At 37.0% G+C, this 18,408-nt stretch overlaps 2 protein-coding genes across 5 annotated transcripts in view; one reads left to right on the top strand and one right to left on the bottom strand.

The window, feature by feature from the left end:
• Positions 1-143: 143 nt before the first annotated feature.
• Positions 144-5,370, top strand: Arf51F (ADP-ribosylation factor 6). Of its 3 annotated transcripts, none has more exons than XM_046626801.2 (5): positions 144-300; positions 1,857-1,969; positions 2,143-2,246; positions 2,512-2,710; positions 2,913-5,370. In XM_046626801.2, the coding sequence occupies exons 2-5, from the start codon at positions 1,888-1,890 to the stop codon at positions 3,053-3,055; spliced, it is 528 nt and encodes a 175-aa protein (XP_046482757.1). In that variant the 5' UTR covers positions 144-300; positions 1,857-1,887; the 3' UTR covers positions 3,056-5,370. The 3 variants fall into 3 exon arrangements, with proteins under 3 accessions (XP_046482757.1, XP_046482774.1, XP_046482766.1); XM_046626818.1 differs by lacking the exon at positions 144-300 and adding an exon at positions 375-396; XM_046626810.2 differs by lacking the exon at positions 144-300 and adding an exon at positions 463-1,126.
• The window catches only part of stol (voltage-dependent calcium channel subunit stolid), a 42,467-nt gene continuing 28,332 nt past the window's right edge, over positions 4,274-18,408 (bottom strand). For both annotated transcript variants that reach the window (XM_046626602.2, XM_046626610.2), the window contains one exon: positions 4,274-18,014. In XM_046626602.2, the coding sequence (XP_046482558.1) occupies positions 17,717-18,014 (298 nt within the window). In that variant the 3' untranslated portion in view covers positions 4,274-17,716. The remainder of the gene's footprint in view (positions 18,015-18,408) is intronic.

Consider the following 18,408-nt stretch of genomic DNA (forward strand, 5'->3'; position numbering starts at 1 on the left):
CGGACACCGGTCAGCTGTCAGCCTAGTTGCATTAGTTTGATTTTTTTCCACCATATGACGCGTCACGGTTGCAAGTGACAATCCCAATACAAACCTAGTTTTGGTTACAGGATGCGATGCGTGCAAGATTCGTACGGCCCTGGGGCCTGAATTGCGGCATGGAATTCGGACAGCAAATAGACAGTCCTGACAAGAGACAGGCAACCGCCAGCGCCAGCCGGACGTTAGAGAAAATGGTGTTGTGTTGCGATGTGCCCGTTTGTTGACGATAAATTTCGGCTATTGTGTAGATGTTTCTTGGTAAGTGGTTATATCATCGCTGATAGGCGCGTTTTTGTACGCGACACGAATTTTCCGAGCACTCGAGCGCACGGTGGTTAAGATATCGTGTAATATGTGAGTTGTTACTCTTAGCTCCGAGTCGCCATACTCCGGTCTGAAACTTCACTCGCCTTTTAGTTCTACCACCGATTTACCGATTCTCCTCTCACAGAGCTCACGCCCAGCTTACGATCTGTCCATCAATTGCCACGTGAATGAATTCCTTCGAATTTCACGTGCCGAAAGTTAGGCAGTAGATATCACAGCCGCGATGAAACATTCGTTATCGAAGATACCTAACCTTTCTATTATCTCTGAACTCTGATATTATTTCGTTTTTATTAGCCTTCTAAACTGAGAATACACGCCTGTTATTAAATCTAGTAATCAAGCTCGACGCACGCCCAACACCCGCCCTTGGCATATCATCGAATGTATTTAAATTCTTCATTTTCCTTCCAACTCCAAACTCGTCCATAAGAAAAGTGTTAACTTCAAGTTTCCAGGAAGTGACACCCATTCCCGCTATCCCCACTTATATTCTGACGATTCAAGATCTGTCAGCATACTTCGGGGGTGGGCAGAGGGGGGACATCACCTAGCCTTGCCTCGCCCTTATCAGCCGTAACCAATTTCGCTGGTTTGCTAAAAATTACTTTATGCTTATGTGATTTTGCACAAACATTGTTACAAAGCAGTTAAATATTCTGATGATATGTCAATCGTCCGGTTAATCGACGAGCTTCCCAATTTTGACACAAGTTCAACAATAATCATTGTAAATGTTGACCGATTTCGTTACACAGTAAGTTCTATATGCTTTCAAAGTCTGTTAGTCTGTCGACGTCCCATTATAAGTGCTACATACAATCTCATTGGCTAATTGTGAAGAACGATGGACAGTAGAGAATGCCTGATTTGTTCAATTTCTGGTATGCCGTTTGTAACAGATGTACGTTACTTGATGTTAGGTTGAAATACATGAATTCACCATAAAAAATTCGTGGCAACGACGCAATGAGTCAAGTAGAATGTTTAAGAGTGTCGTATAATGTGTCTCATTTTTAAAACACTGTCATTCCAACGATTAGAATTACCTATTTAATTAATGCAATTAGGGTCGATGTAGGGGATAATTCAGATGTTTCCTGCTAGCAGTAGTCAGGTTTCCAAGTAGAAACATGTTTCAAACATTGATAACGTGTTCTTGATTGAGTAGAATTAAAAAATTTTGTTGAAGAAGATTATTTGTAGTACAAAATTAATTGCTTTTGATATCCTAGCTTAGTTAACAGATTTCCGACATTGGTTCTTATTTTTTTCCATGGTAAATTTCCATGTAACCAACTGTAAAGTTTAAATCACTTACGAAATAACAAGTGTTTTTGAAGCACAGCCAAGGCTACTCTGAATTTTACAATCCAGCTTGACTTGTTAATAACAGCTAATTATGGAATACTGTAATATTTTAACTTCGTATTGTTATTACTTTCATAATTTTCCGCAAAATTTCAATATCTTTCATTCATATTTAGGTGCAGAACATATAGCGAGTGAGCCGCCAAGATGGGCAAGCTCCTGTCGAAGATTTTCGGCAACAAAGAGATGCGCATTCTAATGCTGGGGCTGGACGCTGCTGGGAAAACCAGTATCCTTTCACTTCAATGATTGTTAAATATTCCAAAACAAAGTTCTTGGGATAGTGTTGCCAAACTAAAAAGAACCAAAAATACATGCAACACAAGATCTTGTCTTCCTTGAGTATTGTATTAATCTGTCTGTTTCTAAGCATTTTCATATAATCCTTACCTCATACATCAGCTATACTCTATAAACTCAAACTAGGTCAATCTGTGACAACGATACCCACCGTAGGATTCAATGTAGAAACTGTCACGTATAAAAATGTTAAATTTAACGTTTGGGTAAGCACAAGTATGAGTTACACACATTGGACTCTTTTTTATGTGTAGTACCTAATTTAAAGTGTTGTACTTTTAGTGGCTGTACAGTGCATGTGACTAAAACAAACAATTTAGGGATTAGATACAAGTTTCTGAAACATTTTTTCTGTGACCTGATATTAAATATATATGATTTTTATAAGTACAGTCATTAGATACTTGTTGACGCATAAGTACTTCTTGCATTAAACAAACCGTTCATTAATTTTTTTTTTGGTACGTTCAGGATGTAGGGGGGCAAGATAAAATAAGACCACTGTGGCGCCACTACTATACAGGAACGCAAGGACTTATATTTGTGGTCGATTGCGCAGACAGGGATCGAATAGACGAAGCACGACAAGAACTACATCGCATAATAAATGATCGAGAGATGCACGATGCTATTATTCTAATTTTTGCCAACAAACAAGATCTTCCTGATGGTAAGTACTTATTATAATTATTTAGAGCATTATCAACAGCGAAATTTTCGGTTGTTGATATTTTTTGTAGAGTTATTTTGCATCCGTCATTCCTTGATACAAATTTTGAAAGCGTAGGGGCCAAGTGACGAGCGATTTTCATGCAATTATTGAACCTTGATAATTTGATGGTATATCATGAAAACGGAAATACTTCCTTTAGCAATGAAGCCACACGAGATCCAGGAAAAACTTGGGCTGACCAGGATACGTGATAGAAACTGGTATGTCCAGCCTTCGTGCGCAACAACCGGCGATGGCCTGTTTGAGGGGCTTACGTGGCTCACTAGTAATCATAAGTTATGAACAAATAGTTTAACGCGCCCCTTTGATCCAACACCGGGCCGCCACACACGCTCCTGATCATATTGTATCCGACCAAGTTACCAACTTTACAAATACTTGACGAACAGTTCAATTTTCTACATCTCTTTTATTTTAGAGCTTATAAATAATTGAAATCACAAAATTACGAGCGTTCCTATGTCATTTTTAATTTCAACTCTGACACTGACTACATGTTGCCGGCTGGTAGCTCAAGTACTTCAAGAAAAGCTCAGTTGTACAAATTCCAAATAATAATAAGTGATCACATCTTTACTTGATAGGTATTATTCTTCTCAGAATACTGTCACACTATGATCTGATAGGAAAATTAGTTCACGATTGACAAATATTTTCCATACAAGTTATATCAATCGCATGCATATTTTCTGATCCGCAACGACGGCAAGAAATTTTCTTTTCACTTAGTCAACCTGCAGCCTCAGATAAATCCATTTCGGAAATTGAGCCGAATTGTCAAGTATTTATAATAAAGCCATCAGTCATCTCGAGATATCATCTCGATGAGCGTGTTGTTTTCCACTACCTTCTTTCTTTCCCCGTCAGATGTAAAAATTTGTTCACTTTCTAGTTTTTAAGGTCTACGTAATAAGATATTGCAATTCAAGAGTAATAAATATGAAATAGTACCAAAAGAGTTTGTCAATGAAAAACATTCTATCCACAGTCATAAAAAAAAATTGAGTACTTGCTGTATTTTATAAATACAACACTGCAATTAGGCTCAAACCTTCACATAACGTAATGTATTCATTTAAAATTTTATGTTATTTTCTTTTATCACGGTGAAATCGTTATTTATAAAATGATATGTCGGTTAAGTGAATATAATTCCTCAACCAAAATGACCTTCTATATATTATTACTGTGGAATATGAAATTGAGAGGTAAATTGTTGAAAGAGACGATAACAATCAAAGGCGATCCTGGTCACACTTGCAACTGCAGAATATGAAAATTTAAATCAAGCCACGTATTTTGCTTTCTAATTGCAAGAGGCAATGATCCGTCAGGACTAAAGTTTTAGTATGGCTAGGGGAATCTGGTAAGAGGAAGTAACATGAAACCAGACAACACAAGTATTTAATACTAAATGGACGATAGAAAAATTGCGGTATTTGTAATTCCAATGTCATAATATTATTTTCAGAGAATCATATTCATTATTTTTACTGCACATACATTATATACTATGTATAAAAATATCTGTCGTTGGTAGTCTTATATAAGCGAAGAAAAATACTTTTGTACCAACTATCGACAAGCTTTCAGCTACAGCGATGTGCTTTCTTTAAAATTTCATCACGAGAGTACGTCCAGTCATTTGCCTAGATTCCTAATCTCATTCCAATTGCTGAAAGCTTGAGGAAAGTTTCAATTAAGAAATCAGTGAATAATATACGTTCCTCGTCGTGAGTCGTGCCACGTCAAGTTGACATATACCTTTATTACTTTGTCTAGTGATGTGTATCCGAAATAAAACTCACGTTTATTTAAAAATCCATGCTTACCAATACGTAACTTGTGCGACTACTGCCAAATGAAAGTCCAAAATATGAATTACGAATCTGTGCAACTGAGTGGAGAGAGCTTGGAATTTTTTATAGCTGCAAAATAACGAGGGCTATTCGAGCACCAATAATCTGTAATAATAATTGTATTTAGGTATCAGTAGCTATACTTGATTGGCTATTGGATCTGTTCACTCTTCTACTATTTTGGTGTGCTTCTAAAAGCAAACTTACATTATTGTCACACAAAGTTGACTGAATGAACGGTCTCCAAGGTATGCAATTTGCCAAAATCTTTCAAATTTTTGCATCCGTTGCCTTGACTGAGTAAGCTGAAATATTACGTAAATGTTTAAAGTTTTTACATAGAAATTTCAAATTTTACAATATTCCTTTCATGTATATGCATATCATCGAACAAAAGCAGAGTTTAGTGTGCAAATACGTGTAGTGAAATTTCAATTTTTCATTGTTATGTACTCTGACATGCTAGGGGCCATTTAGCTGTTAGGTGATCTTTTTCTCTAAGTTCGATTGAGTGCAGTTATTTCAGAATTGGATACATTGCTTATAACATTGTTATACATCTATACGTATTATATGGTACGCTCATGTAACAGTTACTGATTAGTACTAATTTTTAATAATAATAAAATTAGTCACATTTTATAAATGCAAAACTGTATAACTTACAAACAGAAGCGAAAAACAATTATCTGCATGTACATTACTACATCTTGTATAATAAAGATTGTTCGAATTCAACACTGTATTCGTAAATGATCGTATAATACACTCAAAACGTCGTAGGCCCCGTGTCTTGCGAATACAATAAAATTCCTACGATTTTTGATTATATTTTCAGCATGCCTTGGAACATATTCCAATCATTTTCCGCGTCTATCGAATAATTAATTTTAGCCTTTTCCGATGAGTAGCAGGTTCTACAAGAGCGAAGTGAAAACTGAGCGAAACTGAAGAGTAAGTCGTTAAGGTTGCCTACGATTAGGTGCTTGGGGTAGTTGCTTGAGTTGCTAGCGATTAGGCGACTTGAGCCGTTGACCGTAAGATTGTTTACCTGACGTGCGTGCAGCGACTTTAGACTGTGCGCAATAGTTTTCGCTCATTAAGTTACGATGATATAAGGTCTGAATAAATTCATTCTAGGATTTTTCAACATCCGTTAAAACTTGAATGTGAAAAAAATAACCGGAACATCGCGTGTTCAACAGTAGCTAAAATACAACAACTTTCTTTCGTTTTCCAATTTTAACTTCTCGTTCACCCTAATTCTTAGTGGCTTAAGAACACGCGCAATCGTGTTTCTTTTATAATAAATTAGTAACCATAACGTACCCATGAAAGAATGCATATTAACGGTATGAAATATGCGTGAATGGTATCGCCCTATCCGTGATCTTGACACATTCGTATCTCAACTGGGACAGTCATAGAGCCTAAAAAAACCTCAGCCCGAACAATACTGAAGTATAGACCCTTCGGATCAAGCTCTCGCCCACTACAAAATATTCTTGAGGTGTAAATTATTCAAATATCAGCATCACAAGTTGGAAATCCCAGAATTTATTTTTCATCGTAAGCTTATACTAACATATTATAATTATTTTGCATAGTACATTACACTTTATATAACCAAAAACAAGATGGGCACCACAAATATTTTAATGATTAGAAAACGAAATTATTACACTTGTCACAATGACAGTTTACTTCACTTTTGTGGCAGAATAACAATGCTGCTTGAACCAAATGAATCATCAATTTGAAATCCTTCATTTTGTTTGACGCGTTCTCCTAGTCGCGGGTTTATTTTATAAACAAACATTCTCACAGATAAACAATAGCGAACTTCATATTTTGTAACTATAAGGCTCGTTTAACCCCACAATAATCTGCACAAATATTTTGCTGCCATATTGCACTATTTGTAAACCGCACACGTTGTATCAAGGTCTTTAAGTCAGGACGTCTTTATTAGATTGTTAGTCAATCCAGGTGGACTCGTTACATCCTTACCGACATTGCTATGCAGCTTCAAGGAATTGCATGGTGTTCTGACTTACAACGAATACTGACGCATGTGATATGTGACTTGGCGGGGGTTGAATATCGTACACTCCGAAAGTTATGAAGAAAATGAAATTTGGTTTCTACATTCAAAATGCAATATTATTTTATAAGATTTTCTACCACACTCCATCGCTGGATTAATTATCTGTAAAAGAAAATCTATATCTACGAGGAGTTAGCATAATTCGTTCGCCGAGAGTAAAAAAACCCCATCTCAAAATTTCATTTAAAAACGTCGTATGTCCTTTGAGATCACTTCGGACATACGAATCATACAATGCTGTTGAACAAAATTCTGAGATGGGATTTTGTTGATCAACCAAACTTTGAGATTAGGTTTTGTTGTACCAAATTCTAAGATAGGATGTTGCTCTCAGCTGCCGAATTGATTCTACAACATATTCGGTGAAAATATGATTTTAATATGGCAATAGCGATAAATTTAACTGTTGATTAGATAAGTACGTAAGCAAGCCAGTCGGTGTTATTAAAAACACCGGCAAATAAGAAATGCTCGTTCTTCGTTTCTAACTCTCATTCCTAACACTTCAAAATCCATTGTAAAATCACACAAAGGAATCTGCAGCAGCAGACCCCGCAGCCTTAATTGTCTGTCATGTTTTCGTCTAACCTCTTTTTACATGCGACCTGATTGCAGGCTTTTAAATTGTTCAGGTTTTAACAGAATATTTAAATTACAAAAAAACATTGAATAATGTTTGGAGCGCACAAAAAATGGATTTCTGTTTCTTTTTTCCCTAAAATTCCAACGACTTCCAATTGGATCGCGTCTCTGGGACCCGAGAGTCAAAATGATATAGTTGAATAGAAATATGAAAGGCATTTACTCGTTTACTTGAACCTTTGGAGTCGACATGTTTGTCAATAAACCTTGGCGTTATATGAGTAAGTCGCTCAATTTTCTATAGTGTGCACTGGGGTGGTTCTTCCTTAGCGTGTTGACGAATTTATCCCAGGCCGCCCCTCAAATCTACTGCAAATAATTCAAAAACAATTCCCTAATTTTTTCCAGATATTTATCTCACCTCTAACCCGTGCTCCGAAGAGGGTAGATTTCCCCATTTATAATACACGTGTTCCGGCCACATTTACCCGGTACATGTTTTTTCGAAATGCAAGTTGCAACGCACTATTCAAACTATCATGGTCGCCGGTTACTGCGGCTCCGAATAATTTCTAGAAATGCGGTATAATTGAATGAAGCTAATTTAAAAACGACAGCTGATTTCAGATTTGACCGCAAAAAAATGAAATATACAAATATTATTTGAAAAGGTACACACATTCCCCGTTAATACAAATAGTATGTTATGCATCTAGGGGAGAAATGCTTCCTTCCCGTGGTGCATAAGATATTTTCTACCGTACATGCATTGAAAACGAGTGAAAAGGCATGTTTGAAATTACAAATCACTTATTGTTAGGTTACGCCAGGCAGCTTACTCGGATACGAATAGTATAACATGGAGGATTCGATAGAGAGGAAAGTTGGAAAAATCATTCAAAGGGGTCCAGGGAGCGAAGACCTCAGATCGAAAAAAAACAAAAAATTGACCCAAAAACGAGTGTTCCTTTCATTTTCCACTGACGCGGATGAAAGCGTGGCTAGGACAATCAAAAGCGCTGCTTCGATTCTTAAACTACCCGTCATGGAAACATCGTACTCAATTGAGTTCTTCGCTAGGGGCAGTACTTTTGAGATTTATTTTATTGCTACGAGAGTTTTTTTCTACCTATGTCGCCAGAGTTTTTCTTACCTGTTGCCAGAGTTACCCGTGGCGAGTTTTTTCCCTGTTTATTATCCCGGACAGGATACTGTGACTTCCATACCGTTTCAGACGTTGGAAAACACGGGGTTTCAAGCACGTGCGGTAGAATAGAGCAATTATGTGCGCTTACACATACCTATTTTATTTTGTGAACTATATGTATGGACAAATGTCTGAATTGTAGTTTTCTGTAAAACTCGTCAGCAGCCGAAGCTACATTTCAGGTATCTGTATTGCTATTTCTGAAAAGATATTCTCAACTAAGATCCTTTTAGAAAAGGTACTATGGACCGTGAATGTAACTCAATTCGTTTGCCGATCTATAGGCGCTGAGCAGCGAGTTTCGAAGAAAACGCCTAGTAAGATGAGACGTGTAGTCACATACCAGTGGATGAGACTCATTTGTAATTGGGAAGAGTAACGCGAATGAGTTATTGGAGAGGCATATTGTTGCAATATATGAGGCAGACGCAATAACAAAGCGATTATTGAATGTGAACACGAACGGAAGATTAACTTGATAAAAAGGTGAATTATTTTAGAGAACGAAATATTGATAATTAAGTGACAATTATTTCCAATCTAGAAGACTCAATAAGGCTTGTATTGTACATGCGTATAATCACACATGTCCAAAGATTGCGAATCGTTCAACAAAAGTGCACGTCTTCAAATTCACTAAATACAAATTTAGTATAATGATGTAATCAATTACATGAAATGATTTGTTTTAATATATAATTGTTCGCATCCCTCAAACAATTTCAATTATACATATCTATTTAATATACTCATAACCATGTTATGCTTAATTCACTATATTCATATTATATGTATATCATACATAGTTACTTTTGATAATATAATTTGGTAATATGATAGAGTTATATAGATAATGGAAGACTTGACAGCATCCTTCGGATGCTTTAAAAGTATTTACCCAACACGCTCGATACTTTTTAGCTTCTTCCACATTTCAGTTCATAAATGTATCAGGTGTATTAGCCCTACACTCTCAGCGCATTCAATTTATCTTATTTTCACTCACATTCGTTCTTTCAGCTCAACTTCTCAGACCATATGTATGTATAGTATTGCAAGATTTAGTGTGAGGCGTCAAAAGTCTTGAAGATAAGTTGGTATTTCATATTCTTAGTAGTATTAGTATAGCAATAGCTGCGTAGTAATAACAACAATAGTCATTATAATTAATAATATGGTAAAAACAAATCAACAGTCAATTGCATATATTATAGATACGTGTCATTTCATTCGTACGTACCTCACGACAAACTGAGCCAACCCTGCAGATAGCAAAAAAACATGTGAAAAATTCGAGACGTCGTCTCCGGATGATCGTACGTCCCGTTTTACGATGTTTAACCCTTAGCGGCCACGTGATTTAACTGATTACCCCACGCTGAAAAACCTAGTTGTACAAGACATATGGGTGTTTTAAGACTTGTAACCGATTGTTTCATGTTTGTCGAAGAGTTCTTCAACATTTCTGATTATTTATATCGCACTTGTCTACTACCGGCAGATGTCGTTACTTGTATCAATTCCAAAGGTTTTAGACCTCCAATTTCACTTGTTCCGAGCCTGGGCTAACCAGTTACCCCGTGTGGCCGCTAAGGGTTGAGAAACATTTTATGATATAAAGACGGCGTGCCACGTCTTTTAGACATCGTACTATAACGAGACATAAAACAACCTGGAAACATTTTCTGGATAATATTTTCTCATGTTCCTTCACTCTGGGGACCCAACGGATCTGTACGCGGGACGAGCAGCTTCTTACAGTGCTAATTCAGTAGGGCCAAAACTGTTCAAAGAGGCACTACTAATTTAGTATATGTATAGATTTGCACAAACATAATCTACAATGTGCGCTTGTGTAAAATACACGCGTGTTCCCTATACCTATACTGGTATGCCCATGACCAAGCCCAAGTCTTCGGAACCAGAAAGCCGAGGGTGGGAAGTCGCTCGATAACCGCTCAGCTTCGGCATAGATTTTGTCCGGTTATACAAATTTTTCGAACCAACGACATAAGTCAAAGCAGAATGGTCGAACTACAACTTGTTATAATTTGAAAACTATGTACACCTCCGACTTTACCAGTCACGCAACTTGAACCAAGTTTTTTTATCAGGCCAAACTAACTGGCACGTCTTCTGTTATAGGTACGTATATACCTATAGGTGTATGTAACATGCCACTATTCCGCATACAATTGGAATTTGTTTGCAATTACGTAATTTATCGTCTACAACATATCTAATGAACATTACGAACAATATTTTTTACACAACTTGGAATTAGTATCTATAAAATAGGCCGTTGAAGAATTCTTCTCTCGGGAACGAATACGTGTGAAGAAAATTAAGTATAAAAAAAAATTCAATGCAATCTTTCAAGAACGATGCAAATTCGGTCTCAAGATGTATTTCTAAGATCGTGAGTTTCGCTTGTTTAAAAAGTCGCTGATCTGAATTTTCTATGCGTCTTGAAAAATACTCTCTTGTGCTTCTAGCCTGGGGAAAAATATATTTTTAATTTCTGTCTTCATGGAATAACAAAGTTTAGCAGAATCAGCTTGGAGAAAAAGACTTGTAGTCTCATGAAATTCCGATAAGCTATTACGTATACAGCTGTATTCGCCGGTTACTGAAAAAAGTGACCTTTGAGCAATAGGGAGCTATTATAATGTAGGTTTCGAATAAAGTCGGCTGCGTTAGTTGCACTTGGATTCGGTAACCAATAAATGACCTTATCCATCAATCCTTCGACGTTCATATAGGCATTATCGATTTTTTCAAGTTCAAAAAAATTACTATTCATTTAGACGTAAGTGTGCATCGCCAGGACCTATTGGGATTACTCCTTGTACGTACGTGTGTGAGGTACAATTAACGTATCTACATACCTACATTATAATACATTCATCCGTGACAATCGAGTTAAAATCCATTGGTGGCTGTCATATTTCGCTACAACTCTATGATCAATAATTAGTGAAAATTAATATTTGTATAGCTCACCCCGCCGGACTCTGACTTGAGGGTCTCTCATTTAATACCTAGGTAAACACTCGCTACTTAGGTATCTGTCGATATTGGTAAAAATTCTTAACCTCGTATTGTCTGTATAATAGATAATTCAATTTTTTTTTTTTTTCTTTTTTTTCTCATGTTAACAATAATTATAGTTGCATAGCGGTAATAGTTGTAACTGTACAATATAAATACATACAGGGTGATTCTGGGCGGACGATAGCGCAAAAAGAAAAACGCCTATAGTGTTTCTTGTTTCCGTTTAACTAGCAGTGCGAAAGTGGTTTGTTGCATCGGCAGGAAAAGTCTGCAGTAATTCTACCTATCGTGCAAGACAAACACTGACACTCTTCCAACTTTTATCACCGATTGTTTATACCTACAGCGATCTGCTCTGACAGGGTACTATCAACATTGAGCAGCGTTAACATTGAGCAGCATTGTCATTGAGCAGGTATTATCGATATTAAGTGAAGCGGCATAGCACCACGCAGGCGTTTACCTCGAAACACCCTGTATTATGCTATACATATGTATTATATGTATACCAGATATATGTATATAATATACATGTCATATATGTATGTACCGAACACGTAGATATTGGTGAGGCGGACCCCTCTTAGCCGCTCTGTATAAGCTGTCTACTTGATGATAGCACTGATCGTTCTTGGATGGCCGCATGGGCGCATGCGTCCTTGAAATCCGTTTCACCAAATATTTACAGTATCGCGTTATTCTGATACGTTTCAGCTTTGCTGAACTGATTCATTCGCAAAACATACCTTATTTACGGATATATTATTTCAAGTTTCATCCTTATCGTATAGCAATACTTGTGATAAGTACGTAGATTACAATGTATACAATAACAATTATTGGGCCAAATGCATGAAAAGACGGCAAACGTCCTCGCTCCGTTTTCACGCCTCAATCCACTTCCAGGACACTAAGGAAAATCTGTCGTATCAGTTCAACACGAATTATTCTGACTTTTCATGCCCCGTCGATCAACTTCTATAATCATTTGCTTTCATTTCACTTATACAGCCAAGTTGATAGGTAGCTTTAGTAATCTCACTTAAATTTCTATGCACATACGAAGCAAAGTCTCGACTCGCGTCTAATTGTAAATAAAACTACCGAGATGGGTGGGCGATTCCCATACGTTTGTGTAATATGAGGTACTGATGCAGGTCTTGGAATACAAGGAATATACAGGTGTGAGGTGATTCATACAAATTTTCGCGCTATCACGTAGGAACTAAGATATTTTCTTTAACCAGGTTTGGGTCGACTATCCGATTCTTTTCAAATCATTCGCATATCACGGTTTTTGTAAAAAAAATACAAAAAAAAAAAAAAAATACTTGGCGAACACCGTTTAACCTTAAAGGGGTAAACTCGGAAGGTTGACACGGTCAACCCCACTCCATTTAATCTCGACTAGCCTTCGTTTTCCTAGCTTTGTTGACCTGCTGAACCGTACAGAGTAATTATATGCTTTACTCGTGCCGTTGATGTTCCGCATTGAATTGCGATGTATTGTGGTAGATATATATTGCGGTCAATATGATTATATCTGTCATTGTCATAATCGATCAGGTACTATATACCTTGCCCTTAGAGTAAACTGAAACATATACTACATACAATTTACTTATGCCATCCACATCTGATTCCGATAGCGTTTAGGAAAATCTGCTATGGTTGTGCGTTTGGAAAAACCCATTCAACTTATAACCTTATGTCTATAATGCTTTATCACGGTTTCCACTTTAACGCAGAAATTTGAGTATAATCCATTTCTCCGACACCGATTTACGTATGATAACTAAGTTGAGTCATTCTTGAGTTGAATAAAATCCTTTGAATAGTCAAAATGGATATACAATCTACGCGTCGTATATTTCTGTGGGTTGGTGTCTTGATGTAATAATCAGTATTTTCTGTAGGTAACTGATATTACAAGTGCCCAGCCGATTGTTGAGTACGATACTTCAAAATTCAATGCCTTGTCTTATACCTGACTTATACTGTTGTGATCTTATTGAGTTATCACGCGACGAATTCACAGTCCAAAGTAATGACAGTCATCGACGTGTTAACTATTTACATTCATGGCTGACTTCCATTCGTCATAAGTAACTTTTTGAAAAATCCTCACACGTGTCCAATACCTTGGGGTAGTTTATTTCATCCAAACTCGATCAGAGATTCTCCCTACCTTTCTTGCAAAATTACACTGAAATTTTTCTTTTCTTCGCGAAATATTATTATAACAGAAGAAGAAAATTAATAAAATCATTTTTGTATAAAAAAATCAGTGTAATTTGACCTTTTATGTGTAGGTGTAATGATTTTATCGGTCTGACAGTTCGAATATTATTGAAAGTTCACAATAATTCAGAAAGAAATAGTTCAAAATTGAAAATAAGAGCGGAACCAAAAAAAAAAAAAAAAATGTAATACTCAGGCGGATGAGGGAAAAAGTATGTGTGAGGGAAAAATCATATGCTACTTTCCTCCCGCTTGTGTGGTCAAGAAGTGAACCATTATCGTTGAGTAGGGAATAAAAAACTTTACAACGTTCGTTCGAAGCACTAATTCGGTACCTACTTTTATGATGAATCTAGGGTAAATGACCCTCACAACTCTTCACGCGCGACGGCAGTTTGAGAGATATCAATTAAGGCAAGTGGACCAGTCTTTGACACGTTTGGACCCAATTATTGACCCTTTTATTTTTCAAAATTATAAATTTACGGCACGGATTGTGAATTTGTCGATGGCTAAAACCAACTGCTAGGGGATTAGGCACTAAGAATTTATTTTTTGCTAATATTAGAACCAAGGATCAAACAGATACAACCAAAGAAGGTCAATAATTGGGACAGAGTCGGCAACAGGTACACTTACCTTACTCGACCGCCAGCAGAATCGTCTTATGTCAGTAAATTTGATTTTCGACCTTATTTCAAGCCGAAATATTTTGTATAACAATAACGCAGAAAACTTTGCTCCTAAAGTATTGCGAGTAACGTGACTAACGCAGTACAAAAGAAAAAAAAAAAAAAGAAACAAACCACCAACTTCGGTTAGACAATGGCAAATATTCACTACTTTGAGCTGTAAGGCGATATTATTGTAAAATTGCGATTTGCAATTGCTGAAGTGTTTTGTTATACATAATTTATCCGTACATTATACTTTAACAATTATACACAGGTTACATTGGCTAGTTTCTAAACATTCAACATTATCTTCGACTTGATCAGTTACGAAGTTTTAACCAGAAAAACTTGGTCATTTTCACTCAATTTATACTGATCCATTTATATTTGGCCATTAATTTATTGTCTATTATGTACATAATATATTATTCGCGTATAGTTCTTTCTGTAATATCGGATAAGTAACGTTATAGGATCGCATGATATCGGACATTTTTAATTTGTTGTTGTTCGTGACGCCTAGTAATCAAAAAATATTTTTCTGTTTCAGAAATTACATTGGGAATGCATGAATATTATTCATCGTTGTTCTATCCTTTGGCAATTCACTATGATATAAAAACTCGCACACTTCGATATCGATCGACGAGTTTTACTTCACTAGGTCATGATTACTGTAAGGATCGATTATTATACAATCAGCCGTATGACATCGCCGTAACCGATATACCTAATCTGGTGAATTTGTATCAAAACGGTTTACAAGCATAAATATAATAGACTCAAATCTCTGAATTTATGTTACCCAATTACTATCCGCTGTTGCGTTGAAAAGATCGTCTCTAACTCCATTCTCTGATAAATCGAAACCACACGTAATCCATAGAATTCACGTGCGTGCCGAAAGCTTCACCTTCGCAATCAGTGAATTTTCTTGAATTTGCGTATATCTACACCGCATGACGTCAGTATTAATTCTTCGTATTCGTATGGCAAACTTCCGACAAAAATACGTATTGTTTATCAGACCGAAGCATCAGAAGACCTCATACCCAATTCTAATTCGCAGGGTGTGTTTGCAGCAAAGCAAAGTTATCCGGATGCACCAAGTACCTGTGGCGTTCCAACTATCAAATCACGGGTATAGTGAGATAGTCAACACAGGTATAGTTGACGGACATTTGCAACATTTCTACGACACGGCTATAATATACCGTTACAGGGTATAGAAGCTGTTGATAATGATTGTTAGATGATAGTTCTCCTACAAAGGAATTTCCGCGTTGGGGTAATAATTGATAACGCAAACGATGATTGTGTGAAAACCTCCCGAAACTTATTATAAAAATATCATGTATAGCTCTTCACGCACAGAAGCATAATTGAAACGTATGGTCCGTACCTGCAAGCCAACTCCAAAATCAGCGCGCAGGAGGACGCAGAGAACGATCTACGGTCCATGTCGAGGCTAGTAATTAACATCACGGCCGCAACTCAGGTGATTCTCGCGATTTTACCTAATTTCTTATTGCGAACACGCCATCTTTGCTTTTTTTCTGATCACGCGGTTAGCGGAGATTGGTCATCCACCGTACTCTTAAAATGTTCCTAAAGATATGAAATACTTTCGCGATACTCGCTTGCGTATATCTTGCGGATTGTCGAAAAATTGCATTGCACGACACCTCGGGATTGGATAAGAAATTTTATCGACTGCCTTTAACAGCTACATATAGTCCAGGAAGAGAGACCTGCCCGCGCAAATGCAGACCATGCAGTTTCCCAATGAGATTCCGGTATTGTACGATAACTATGATACGAGTATAATTATATTACAAAAATTTATCTGCTACAAGAATGACAATGACGATCACGATTCTTGTAATAATGATTATCATACTTATATATCGCAGCGAATGGATACAGGGACGTTTATTGTCCTACCAAGGGATATGTCAAGATTATATTATATTATAATGATTTCGAGTGATTCATAAAAGTTCCGGCAACAAATATTTATCTAATAACAATAAATCTCGAAATGAACAAAATAGAATGTTTTCATTGCCTAGCAATATATATATGTATATGTATATATGTGTGTGTGTTGTGTGTGTATATATATATATATATATGTATATATATAATATCTCATAATTGCATATTATACCTATTATGTGTAAATGTATTTAATTACCCTCATATTACAATGAAATTAATTGAAATACTCGCAATGATTAGATAGTTAACAATTGTCGAAGAAATTGGACCGCACGTCAAATTTAAACGTAATACGGAACTAAGCACCGGTAATTAACGTAATATACGTAAACGCGGTAGCATTACCGTACGTAGCAACTCTCATCTCTATTGTTACGCGTCTATAGCTCCTAGGAATTTCCAAATCAATACAATCTGTTGCAGGAAACGGTCATTCGAAGTGAAAACTGTTCCACCGTTCGTATCAATCGATATAAGCGTTGCTTATAACTGTAATCGCATCTGCCTCCCATGCGGCCCAATTGTGTGCACGATATTTCAATCGATAATAGAATCACGACATAGATATATATATATATATATATATATATATATATAAGTATATACACATGTATGTATACCTATAATGTATAATACTATATCATTCGGATCAGTTCCTCAGCGATCAGTATAATTCCTTTCTCTCTGCGTTCCCCTCATACACGCAGCATACACACGCACGCACGCGCGCCAATCTTCACCATATTTCGTGCAGATGAGATTTATATTTATAGGTGCGTATTGGCAACCGTGACTACTACCCACCCGTGGCGTTCACGACGCATGCTCCAAAATAATCGGCAATAGTGTCCGGGCGTATGCCGTATATATATAAGCGTATCTTATACAATACACATATACATATATATATTGTATAAGGTACGCATCGCACGCATGTAGACAATTCTTCTAGGGTCGAGGTACAGGGGTAATATAGGTATACACGTACAGCACGGCAACGTTTCTCATGTGTTAATTAATAATATGATCGCCAGAATCATTAGGTACACCGCGAGGCATTCGAATTTAAGGTGCTGGCGTTATATAAATAACCGGACATATAATATCCACTGTCCTACGTGTTACACGTATACATATATGTGGTATACTGTATACTTGCCCCCCGTCCCGAACCAGGTATACTATTATGATAAATTATTGTACGATAAGGTGGAAAAATCACGTCAATTGAGACGTTGCAGTTGTGAGGAGGATTGTAACGACGGCCAGAGTCGTCACGCTGATGTCGACGCGGTTTGATCCTCCGCACTGTTTAATTTCCATCTCCTCGGGGTGATAATTTATACATTTCGGTGGTCTGTGTCGGTAGAGGCGTTCTCTCCTCGCGGTACACGCCTCTGGTTCGGTAAGTGCCTCTATCGGCTCTATACTGAGCAGTTTGCTTCCGCAGGGGCACGTAGTGTCGACCACCAGAAGGATCAAATTCGTATGTTGAATCTTCTGCACACTGAACGGTCTAGAATGGAATGGAAATGCGAGGAGCACGATGAGCGCCATCATTCATTTGCTGACATGCAGCACTTATCTCCATTCAAGATTTTTACTTTCGGCTTGGGGTGAAAATTAAAATCTGGTTCGAGTCAATTTTTCCCTCCCATCGGTTAACGTAATCAGTGTATTCAATTTCATTGATTATACAAAACTAAAAGTCGAAGGGATCAATCCTCACGCGAATCCAAGTAAGTCTGTCGTTGTCAAATGACACCTGGAAGGTAGTAGAAATGCCCGATTTCGACGCTATGTTTAAAGTGACGATTGACAAACATAAACCTATATCGTGCATGAGGTGAGTGGAGTCGATACTATACTCATATACAGTGATATACTGCGGTAAAAGGTTGCGGAATCAA

Source organism: Neodiprion pinetum, chromosome 1, assembly GCF_021155775.2.
Source record: "Neodiprion pinetum isolate iyNeoPine1 chromosome 1, iyNeoPine1.2, whole genome shotgun sequence".
NCBI classification, from domain to species: Eukaryota; Metazoa; Arthropoda; class Insecta; order Hymenoptera; family Diprionidae; genus Neodiprion; species Neodiprion pinetum.

What these genes read in the sequence shown, in the direction of transcription:
- Arf51F (XM_046626801.2), top strand. Translation starts at nt 1,888, where the DNA reads ATGGGCAAGCTCCTGTCGAAGATTTTCGGCAACAAAGAGATGCGCATT. An exon ending in GGACGCTGCTGGGAAAACCA is followed by an intron (nt 1,970 to 2,142) that starts GTATCCTTTCAC and finishes CTCATACATCAG; the next exon opens with CTATACTCTATAAACTCAAA. An exon ending in CAAACAAGATCTTCCTGATG is followed by an intron (nt 2,711 to 2,912) that starts GTAAGTACTTAT and finishes TACTTCCTTTAG; the next exon opens with CAATGAAGCCACACGAGATC.